The sequence below is a fragment of the Ooceraea biroi genome, chromosome 14 (assembly GCF_003672135.1).
Source record: "Ooceraea biroi isolate clonal line C1 chromosome 14, Obir_v5.4, whole genome shotgun sequence".
In the NCBI taxonomy this organism is placed as follows: Eukaryota; Metazoa; Arthropoda; class Insecta; order Hymenoptera; family Formicidae; genus Ooceraea; species Ooceraea biroi.
The window spans coordinates 8,535,183-8,547,062 of record NC_039519.1 but is presented as its reverse complement, the minus strand read 5'-3'; the positions used below and the strand labels follow the sequence as shown (position 1 = coordinate 8,547,062).

The 11,880-nt window shown below is 42.3% G+C and overlaps 1 protein-coding gene across 2 annotated transcripts; it reads right to left on the bottom strand.

The window, feature by feature from the left end:
* Positions 1 to 384: 384 nt before the first annotated feature.
* Positions 385 to 9,565, bottom strand: LOC105274762 (importin-4). Of its 2 annotated transcripts, none has more exons than XM_011331139.3 (15): positions 9,383 to 9,565; positions 8,998 to 9,084; positions 8,757 to 8,864; positions 8,324 to 8,476; positions 8,004 to 8,192; positions 7,634 to 7,928; positions 7,396 to 7,547; positions 2,965 to 3,535; positions 2,660 to 2,895; positions 2,385 to 2,587; positions 1,970 to 2,310; positions 1,701 to 1,876; positions 1,412 to 1,617; positions 942 to 1,255; positions 385 to 743 (listed from the first exon to the last, which is right to left on the bottom strand). In XM_011331139.3, exons 1-15 carry the CDS (start codon positions 9,434 to 9,436, stop codon positions 619 to 621), a joined length of 3,210 nt encoding a protein of 1,069 aa, XP_011329441.1. In that variant the 5' UTR covers positions 9,437 to 9,565; the 3' UTR covers positions 385 to 618. The 2 variants fall into 2 exon arrangements, with proteins under 2 accessions (XP_011329441.1, XP_011329440.1); XM_011331138.3 differs by having other exon boundaries at positions 2,965 to 3,562; positions 9,383 to 9,564.
* Positions 9,566 to 11,880: the final 2,315 nt, after the last annotated feature.

Here is an 11,880-nt window from a genome sequence, read left to right as displayed (position 1 = left end):
GGGCCTCTGAAAAGTCGATTGGCCGTAGAGTTATCTGTTGCCTTTTGATAAAGCGACGATAGCATCGTGCGGTGCTTGATATCAGCTGAGCCGTCGAGTACGGAAATCCTGAGTGTCCCATTCGAAATTTTATTTCACCACCTTCACGTGCGCCGCGCATTACGCGAAGTGACCGGGGTAAAACTGTTTGTCAAGACTATTGAAGATACAAGGACAAAAGTAAAAAATAAATTAAGCTGCAAAATAATACACAAATTCTTTCTCTCGTAAGAAAACTTGTATAAAACTTACTCGTAAAGTTATACCGCGTAAGGGAGTGTCCAATATTGTTTAAATAAATAGGAATGGTAAATGAAGAGACAGATAAATGATACTCTCGTCTAATATAAAATAGAAATATATATTTTTTAATAGAACGATGTGATTATATTATTTATTCTTATATCTTAGTTAGTCAGGAATAGAAGGGATACGAATCACGAAAAAGATAATCATAACATATCTGACGTGTGTATTTTGCGAAGAAAGAGAGCCACTGCAAATCCATTTAAATTAACAAACAGGATCTGAAATGTTCGAACGACCAAGCGATTTGCAATCGTTTAATCCTCCGAGAGATTAAGCGAAAATCTGCTGCATATTTGTAGCGATTTCTTGTGGCAGCTCATTATAAAGTGCATTCCAGTCATTCGGAAAGTCTCGCTGGGCTGATTTGATGAATTCTATGACGAGGTTTTTAGTCTCTGCAAAAGAATAACACATTAAATCAGCAATAAATTAGCAGACATCGAACCAGAAATCGACTCGGAGAACACACACGCGCAATGCTGGCTAGCTTTTTAATAAATAATTCTTATCCAAGAATTATTTAAATATAAATGTAAGCTAAGAAAGCTAAAGCTAAATTTCTCATTATTAGTTAAAACGATTCCAAAACGCACCATTATCATCCTTAATCTTCTCCTCGTGCAGTACACTAAATGCAACTTTCAACAATATGGTAATGTGGGGCTTTAAAATAGCAAGTCCAGCTTGATACAGTGTGAGAATGCTCTTAAATACAACTTTGTTTTCTTGCAAATCCTCCTTCAGTGGTAACTGCTGAACAAAAACTGGAAACACTTGCTCGAGTGGCATGTTCGAGTAATTTGTGATAATAAGTCGCGCAATCGCGCCGACCACGTTGTCACGTGCGTTCGCGCTGGTCTCTTTCGCAATGGCGCACGACAGAAGTTGCAAAATCTCAGGATAATGTCTGCGCAATGATCATTAAGGGATTATCGACTCGGACTATTGGCATTTCTCGCTATGTAAATCGCAAAGCGTCATCTCTAATTATGTTTATTACTTAATATTTATCCTTATACAATATTTACCTTTTTATCACTTAATATTTAATGAAAAAGGATACGGATAAGCAGCTTCCTTCGCGTGCAGAACGAGCTCTCCGATCCCGAAGAAGGAGTTGTTACGAACCTCGCTACTGGAATCTTGAGCCGTCTGTAGGAAGATCGGAAGCAATTGCGGGACAAACGCGCCCGTCGTGTGCCTAAGCCCTTGGAAGCACTCCGCAATTGTGCCAGTGACGAAAGACCTCTGTCCCTCGGTGCCGCCCTTCTGAAGGTTTTTTTACGTCAGCAGAGACATCGAAATCTCGCGATTTTTTTGTTTTGAACAATTCAGAAAATCGACAGCAGTACCAGTCTTTTCAGAAGCAACGGCAACACTGTCTGGAAGTAATACGCGAAGCTCTCCGGCGCGATCACTCGCCCCAAGTTGCACAACACGCCTCCCGCGCTCTCGACTAATAAGATGTCTTGCTCCGCCTCGATATTGTCGCCCTCGACCTCCTCCTGGTCTTGACACGCCGTTTTGCCTGAGGAAAAATAAATAAAAACCGTAAATCGAGACCGCACCGGGCGACTTATCTGAAGTGCGCCGAGCGCAAAATAATGCGGGTCGTGGATACCCGTGAACACGTCCATCACGCGGCTCATTACGGCGTCTTTGCGGCCGTCGTCCTCAAAAACGTTCGACTCGATCTCGCTGAGAAGCGTCGCGTACGCGTCCAGGCCGCAGATAGCGACCGTCTGCTCCTCGTCGAGCTTGATCAGCTGCGCCAGCTTCGGGATAAGTATAGAAAGGGCCCGCGACAGTGCGGTCTTGCCATCGTTGCTGTCGATTTTGGAAAAGTTGACGCAGAACTGACACAGCGCCTCGATGCTCGCCTTACGTATGTCCTCTTGAGGGTAATCGATCACCGTGAAGATCTCCTCGAACGCTCTCTCGAGATACGGCATGAACGCCTCCCTGCCAACCGTGAGCAATTTTCGCGTTAGACGGCATTAATCGCGAGCCGAGTCTCGAAAGCTCGAAGGGCTTACTCCGTGTTCTCGGCGATCTCCTTCAAGGCTATCACCGCTTCCTCCTTCTCCTCGATGTAGGAATTTTCCACGCTGTAGCCCTCGACGTCGTCGTCGTCGTCCTCGTTATCGGTGTGCTCGATATCCTCCTCCTCGTTCTCGTCGTCGCTCTCGCTGAGATTGTCGTAAACGCCGAGGGCGGTATTGTCCTCCTTGAAATGCATCTGCAGCGACGGCGTAATCATGTAATAACAATTGGACAATGTTTTCGTCGATATCACTACGTGCGCACTTACCACGATCCCCTCCGAGCTGCGTATACTCATGATCATGTATTCAACGATGTCGGGTAGAGCCGCGGCCATGTCCTTCTTCGTGACCGTGCTGATGGCGGCGAGCAGTCCGTAAACGGCCTTCCGCAGATCCGGATCCTCCGTGTTCTTCAGCAGCTTCATCCCGAGGTTGAGGGTCCTCGCCGCCAACGGCGCGAAGTGCTGCTTGCCTATCGACCTAGCGACCACGCCGAGGGTGTCTGAAACACACCGGATAAATTGATTCCCGATGACGGCGCGTCGCTCGATCGCGATGCAATCTCACTAACCGATCGCTTGAACTTGAAGAGACATGGTTTCCTCGGTGGGTTCCGCGGCGAGGTAGCTGTCCAGGATGGCGATGATCGCGTCGAAGTACGGCAACATGTGCTCCATGCTGGCACTCGCGGCGGCGCTGACGGCGCTCAACGCGAGCTCCCGCACGCGCATCGGCATGTCCGCGCTCAGGATCTCGAACAGTCGCTCCATCAGCGTCGGCAGGTACGGCAGTATGCTGTCGTCCAGGTTCTGGCAGAACATCTCGAGGGCGTAGAACATGCGGCTGAGCGAGTGCGGCTCCTTCTTCGTCTGCTTGATGTACGAGCACACCTGGTTCAGGTAATCGAACAACACCGGCAACAATTCGGACGAGTACCGCGAGATGTCCGGCTGCAAGTGCTCGGAGAACTGTCCCAGGGCGTAGAGCGCGGCGTTGCGCACCATGAGCGCCGAGTCCTTGATCCCCTCGCAGATGCACCGCAGGAAGGATTCCAGGTACTTGGAGCAGATGTATTCGGCGCAGCCCTCCGCCAGCACCGCCATCGCCACGTACGATGCCTTCTTCGCGTACACGTCCGTGCTCTGCAAGCCGGGCTCGATATGTCGTAGCTGTAACGTTCATTGTTTCTAGAGAATTTACAAGTTACGATCTTTTGTATTGGGTCGTCCGGAAAGTTCGTGCCGATTTTTAATAGATGGCGTTCGAACATGTCTGAATATATCAATGTTATTGAAAACATACGATTTATATACATGTGCTTAAAGGTGACATTTCAACGCATCTTTAGGAAAAGAGTTGTTTCAGATAAATTGATTCGTGTCAGTTTTGTACTCTTTTCAAGATGGAAGAAAACAAAGAACATTTTAGACACTTGATGCTTTTCTATTACCGGAAAGGCAAAAATGCCTCACAAGCAACAAATTCGATATGTTCTGTTTACGGAGAAGGCGCTTTGGCTGAAAGAACCGTGCGTAAGTGGTTCGCTAAGTTTAGAGCTGGTGATTTTAATCTTAAAGACCAAGAACGCTCGGGCAGACCCTCTACTACTGATGATGACCAAATCAAGACACTGATCGAGACTAACGCACGCTACACGACACGTGAATTAGCAGAGATACTGAAAATATCGAAAACCACTGTCCACGATCATGTAGTGAAGCTTGGTTACGTAAGTCGCTATGATGTATGGGTTCCGCATAATTTGGCCGAAAAAATTTAATGGATCGCATTTCCATCTGCGACTCGCTGTACAAGCGCAACGAAAACGTACCATTTTAGAAGCAATTAGTGACGGGTGACGAAAAATGGATCATTTACGACAATGTAGAACGAAAAAGATCCTGGGGTAAGCGAAATGAACCAGCATTAACCACTCCGAAAGCCGGCCTTCATCCAGAAACAGTCATGCTCTGTGTCTGGTGGGATTGGAAAGGAATCCTATATTATGAGCTCCTACCACACAACCATACGATAAATGCAGATAAGTACTGCTCGCAACTGGACGAATTAAAGACAGCGATTCAGGAAAAACGTCCAGAATTAGCTAATAGGAAGGGCGTCGTGTTCCATCGGGACAATGCCAGACCTCATGTTTCTTTGACCACCCGACAAAAATTGTTGGAGTTTGGCTGGGATGTGCTACCTCACCCACCGTATTCACCAGACATTGCACCTTCAGACTTTCACTTATTTAGGTCTTTGCAAAATTCTCTTAGCGGCAAGAACTTCGACTCTTTGATCGACATAAAAAACCACCTTGAGGAGTTTTTCGCCGAGAAACCTAAGAAGTTCTGGGAGAATGGAATCTTCCAGTTGCGTGAAAGATGGACAAAGGTTGTGAAACAAAACGGTGCATACATAAGTCAATAAATATTTATCGACATAAAAAAATGTTGCCTTTGAATTTTCCTTCAAAATCGGCACGAACTTTCCGGACGACCCAATACATATGCTTAAAGGTGGCATTTCAACGCATCTTTAGGAAAAAAGTTGTTTCAGATAAATTGATTCGTGTCAGTTTTGTACTCTTTTGAAGATGGAAGAAAACAAAGAACATTTTAGACACTTGATGCTTTTCTATTACCGGAAAGGCAAAAATGCCTCACAAGCAACAAATTCGATATGTTCTGTTTACGGAGAAGGCGCTTTGGCTGAAAGAACCGTACGTAAGTGGTTCGCTAAGTTTAGAGCTGGTGATTTTAATCTTAAAGACCAAGAACGCTCGGGCAGACCCTCTACTACTGATGATGACCAAATCAAGACACTGATCGAGAATAACCCGCGCTACACGACACGTGAATTAGCAGAGATACTGAAAATATCGAAAACCACTGTCCACGATCATGTAGTGAAGCTTGGTTACGTAAGTCGCTATGATGTATGGGTTCCGCATAATTTGGCCGAAAAAATTTAATGGATCGCATTTCCATCTGCGACTCGCTGTACAAGCGCAACGAAAACGTACCATTTTAGAAGCAATTAGTGACGGGTGACGAAAAATGGATCATTTACGACAATGTAGAACGAAAAAGATCCTGGGGTAAGCGAAATGAACCAGCATTAACCACTCCGAAAGCCGGCCTTCATCCAAAAACAGTCATGCTCTGTGTCTGGTGGGATTGGAAAGGAATCCTATATTATGAGCTCCTACCACACAACCAAACGATAAATGCAGATAAGTACTGCTCGCAACTGGACGAATTAAAGACAGCGATTCAGGAAAAACGTCCAGAATTAGCTAATAGGAAGGGCGTCGTGTTCCATCGGGACAATGCCAGACCTCATGTTTCTTTGACCACCCGACAAAAATTGTTGGAGTTTGGCTGGGATGTGCTACCTCACCCACCGTATTCACCAGACATTGCACCTTCAGACTTTCACTTATTTAGGTCTTTGCAAAATTCTCTTAGCGGTAAGAACTTTGACTCTTTGATCGACATAAAAAACCACCTTGAGGAGTTTTTCGCCGAGAAACCTAAGAAGTTCTGGGAGAATGAAATCTTCCAGTTGCGTAAAAGATGGACAAAAGTTGTGAAACAAAACGGTGCATACATAAGTCAATAAATATTTATCGACATAAAAAAATGTTGCCTTTGAATTTTCCTTCAAAATCGGCACGAACTTTCCGGACGACCCAATACATATGCTTAAAGGTGGCATGTCAACGCATCTTTAGGAAAAAAGTTGTTTCAGATAAATTGATTCGTGTCAGTTTTGTACTCTTTTGAAGATGGAAGAAAACAAAGAACATTTTAGACACTTGATGCTTTTCTATTACCGGAAAGGCAAAAATGCCTCACAAGCAACAAATTCGATATGTTCTGTTTACGGAGAAGGCGCTTTGGCTGAAAGAACCGTACGTAAGTGGTTCGCTAAGTTTAGAGCTGGTGATTTTAATCTTAAAGACCAAGAACGCTCGGGCAGACCGTCTACTACTGACGATGACCAAATCAAGACACTGATCGAGAATAACCCGCGCTACACGACACGTGAATTAGCAGAGATACTGAAAATATCGAAAACCACTGTCCACGATCATGTAGTGAAGCTTGGTTACGTAAGTCGCTATGATGTATGGGTTCCGCATAATTTGGCCGAAAAAATTTAATGGATCGCATTTCCATCTGCGACTCGCTGTACAAGCGCAACGAAAACGTACCATTTTAGAAGCAATTAGTGACGGGTGACGAAAAATGGATCATTTACGACAATGTAGAACGAAAAAGATCCTGGGGTAAGCGAAATGAACCAGCATTAACCACTCCGAAAGCCGGCCTTCATCCAAAAACAGTCATGCTCTGTGTCTGGTGGGATTGGAAAGGAATCCTATATTATGAGCTCCTACCACACAACCAAACGATAAATGCAGATAAGTACTGCTCGCAACTGGACGAATTAAAGACAGCGATTCAGGAAAAACGTCCAGAATTAGCTAATAGGAAGGGCGTCGTGTTCCATCGGGACAATGCCAGACCTCATGTTTCTTTGACCACCCGACAAAAATTGTTGGAGTTTGGCTGGGATGTGCTACCTCACCCACCGTATTCACCAGACATTGCACCTTCAGACTTTCACTTATTTAGGTCTTTGCAAAATTCTCTTAGCGGCAAGAACTTTGACTCTTTGATCGACATAAAAAACCACCTTGAGGAGTTTTTCGCCGAGAAACCTAAGAAGTTCTGGGAGAATGAAATCTTCCAGTTGCGTGAAAGATGGACAAAAGTTGTGAAACAAAACGGTGCACACATAAGTCAATAAATATTTATCGACATAAAAAAATGTTGCCTTTGAATTTTCCTTCAAAATCGGCACGAACTTTCCGGACGACCCAATAGAAAGTCGTTTAAAATATTCGGAATGAAAATGAATTAAAAAAATGTGAATCGAATTGCGTTTCTCCGACGCGCGTTATCGATTGCTGATTGTTGAAGCTAAATCTCACCAGATGTGGAATTAATTTCTCCGGCGGCAGGTGCAACGCGAGCAAATCCAGAGTTTGAGTGGCGCACGTTAAAACGCTGTTCTCATTTTCAGCGTTTATATCGTCCTCACCGTCATTCTCCGGTGGCATGGTCATGACTACGAACAGCATGTCTGCAAATGGAAAATTACAGCAATTACATATCTCTCTTTCTCTCGACATTCTGTTAGCTAATTATTTAAATATTAATATTACTCACTGACGATGGGTTCTATTAATTTATGTTTCACAAGAGCTTTCTTCTTTATTCTCGCGAGCCAGCCGATAAAATTGATCGCTTTGATTTTCGTGTTCGGCTCGATAGATTTGTTAGCAGCCATTGTAAGGCACAAATTGACGAGAGACTTTATGTGAGGTGTTATCACAGTGTTCACATTCTCACACAATTCGTCCAGCAATTCGAAACTCTCGATGGCGTAAGGCTGGTTGTACTCGGTGAAAACCTGAATTGTCGTAATTATTCGTGGCATCATTTGGGTGTAAGTATTCTGCATCTGGAACGGCACGTATTTGTTTTCAGTAATAACACCTTGTAATTTAACCAAATTCCAAGCTCGCGCGACACTAACCGCTGTATCGTGTTCGACCAGAGGGACGAGGTGCCGTAATGTCTTCAAGATGTTATAAGCAATTGGGCCCTTCAAATCCAAGTGAGGATTGTTCAATGTTTGGAAAAGAAGCATTGCCAGAGCTGCACCATGCGACGAGTATGGCTCCGGTGTAACCTCCGTCATGCTTGCTAGGGTGTAAGTACCTAGCTGAAATGAGATCGTTAACGTCAGAATAAAAGTCTTGAAGCTTAGTCTTTTTCATGTAATTGAAGAAAATGACTATCTCGAATTTGATACCATATGTAAAAAGGTTGTTTTATTCCAAGTAATTTACTTACTTCTTTAGTTTCCCAATGCTCACTAGTGATAGATTGTTGCACAAAATCTATGATTTCTGGCCAATTGTTTGTAGGTAATTCATACTTAATAATAATACCTATTAATTGCGCTATACTATTTTTAACAAACTTTTCTTTTTCATTGACTAAGGCCTGAAAAAATGAAACAGACATGTAATACGTATTTTTATAATCACCTTAATTAAATAAATTATGCAATTTCAAGTTTTCTTGTTTCTTTTATTTTTTAAGAGCAATTTATTTTCCACTTTAGTCTAAAGAAGCAATATTTTTCACGACAAAAACTGATAATTAAAATATATATTCGTATATACGAAAGAACAGATTTTTGTATAAATTTGATAAGTATATAGTAAAAATTCATAGCATGGAACACGCGTGAACATCAATATTTCACAAATACATTTCTTACCTGCAAAATAACTTTCTTAAAGTCAGTACGTATGGACTCAGGTAATTTTTTCCAGTTTACATCTTTACAATATCGCCTTCGAAGCAAGACAGCTGCGTACTGTCTGACCTAAATATAAAACAAATTACCTAAGTGCCTATGCTTGACTTGCTTTTGTACTTATCGCAAGAAATAAAGTATTATAGGAAGCTCAAATATCACAACATACGATCAAGTTTAATTCACTCGAAAACATACGAACCTCTGCATTTTGGGAGGACACTATGATCTCGCACAGAGTCTTTATGGACTCCGGATCTTTAAGGAGCTTCTTGAGCGCCACAGTTGCCTACGAGACGAGACGTGAAAATTATCCCAAGATAACAACAAATGAACAGACAACAAAGCAATGCCGCTCCGTTGCAACTTAATCCTAACAAACTAATTGTTGCAATTTAATCGAACACCTCGGTTGTAACAAAGCCCGACAGTGGCACGGACCGATTGCCGTCAGCGATTTAACGGGGAAAAAATTCACGGAGAATTTACCGGATCCGGCACGTTATCGACTACAAATATCGGACAGTTCTCGACGAGACGGTACACGTGTTTCGAGCACGTGCGGGGCAAGGAAAGAACCTACGCACCTCTTGTATCGTGGCATTGTCAGAAACGAGCAGGTTCACCAGTGCCGCCTCCATCGTTCGTCTCAGCTGAGAAAGAAAGGTTCGCTCGACACTTCCCGCGTACGAAAATCGACCCGATCAACGCGCAACGTCGCCATCAAGCCCGGGACCAGGTTAGCCTCGCAGCAACGTCCACGGGCGGTGCGATGGTCCATGGCACGCATGCGTGCACATACAGGGTGGCCCATTTAAATTTATACAGTCGATTTTTTAAAAAACTAAAAGAGATACGAAAAAATGTTTCAGACAGACATGTCACGATTTCGAGGGGGACATAAGATGATACCATTGGTTTGACCTTGAATAGTCGTTTGAAGGTCACGCGAAGATCACCTTCAATTTCTTAAATTGAAACCCCAACTTTTTATTGCAGATTCTTATTCTCCATCGAAAAGTAAGTAACTTTTGTCTGAAACATTTTTCCGAAAAATGTCATCTTATGTCCTTAGAATGTCCTCAAAACTCATCTTGAAGATCATTTTAAGGACATAAGATGACATTTTTCGGAAAAATGTTTCAGACAAAAGTTGCATGTTTTCTCGCGTAGAATCCGAATCCGTAATAAAAAATACCATGTCTCATTAAAAAAAATTTCAGACCGGAAGTTAGAATTCTGAAATTTTTTTTTAATGAGACATGGTATTTTTTATTACGGATTCGGATTCTACGCGAGAAAACATGCAACTTTTGTCTGAAACATTTTTCCGAAAAATGTCATCTTATGTCCTTAAAATGATCTTCAAGATGAGTTTCGAGGACATTTTAAGGACATAAGATGACATTTTTCGGAAAAATGTTTCAGACAAAAGTTACTTACTTTTCGATGGAGAATAAGAATCTGCAATAAAAAGTTGGGGTTTCAATTTAAGAAATTGAAGGTGATCTTCGCGTGACCTTCAAACGACTATTCAAGGTCAAACCAATGGTATCATCTTATGTCCCCCTCGAAATCGTGACATGTCTGTCTGAAACATTTTTTCGTATCTCTTTTAGTTTTTTAAAAAATCGACTGTATAAATTTAAATGGGCCACCCTGTATACTGTCATCCGATATCGGGTCTGTTCGTGTCGCACGACCTTTCGCGTCGGTTCGTTCTCTCTTCCGCCAGCTTCCGTTCTCCCCTTTTTCTCCCTGATGACTGATATCTGCATTTATTTGTTCCAAGCGATACACACGCGTTCGCACGTCATAGATTTCGTCCGCAAGACGATACTGCGATGGAGGCAAAGATAAGGATGAGGAATACTCGTCCCACTCTTTCCGTCTTATAACGTCTCCTGGAGGATAGAGAGAGAGAGAGAGAGGTGAGTCATTTTCCAATGCTGAGTGAAAACGCGACAGTTTCGTGACAATTGCGCCGCTTTCAAATGTAGTGCTGCAAAGAATAATGGTCATTGTTCGCGATTATAAGAACACCCCAGGCAGCACATGTTAGCCTAATATATGTTTCTTAGACTTCTTCTTCTTCTTCTTAGTGTTGAATGGCACCCGATCCCTTTCAGGTTCGATACGGCCAATTGCAAAAATGAGTGAAATACAAAATACGAAATAACAAGTTGAAAAAAAAACTCGGAACAATCGTTGTGCACCTGACGACTGTCCCCTTCGGAATCCATGTTTCTCAGACGTATCTAATGTCTAAGAAACATAAAGTACCATTTAAGAAACGGTTTAAGTAGAAACCGTTTTTAGACCTCAATTTTAAAAACGTATTTTTCGCGTCTCCACAGAAACGGAAAATGTGTTTTATTAAATTGATTCGAAATTATATAATTAATATAGAAAAAATAGTAATTTCTACTTACTTTGCGGGTATTAATTATTTTTACATCATACGTTTCAATGTACTCGATTATGGAACAAGAGACAAAAATCGACACAAGTGTGTGTGATTCCCACCTCTGATTCACCAAGCGACCGATAGATGGCCATCCAGACGTGACGTTCTCGCAAGTAACATTTGTGTTATTACCTTATAAATAACCATCCGGAAAACCGATCCAATACTCTTTTCTTCTGAAACTTTTGGGATCACTGTTACTTGAAGTGATGTTTCAAAAGAGTGAGATTCCACTACACGAATTTTAGAGAGTAATTCATAAAATATAAAAATGTAGTTTTTTACAAAAATGTGACTTAACTCTGTCTATCTTTGAGGCACTGATATATAGAATTGATAAATATTTTTCTGATGGTTTCTGAAACGTTTCTCCTAACGTTTTTTCGTTGGACATTTTTCTGCTAAATAAACGTTTCAATAAAATGGTTATGAAACGGTTTTGAAACCAATGTGTGCTGCCTGGGATGGTACTTCGACTCGATAATTGTTTCTCGTGTATGTAGTATTATTTGCACTGATATAATGAAGAACAATGAAATACTATCAAAGATCATAGAAAAGTTGAGTACCACGATTGAGGTTGAGGATAATTGAAGACTTGACATTATCAACCAGTTT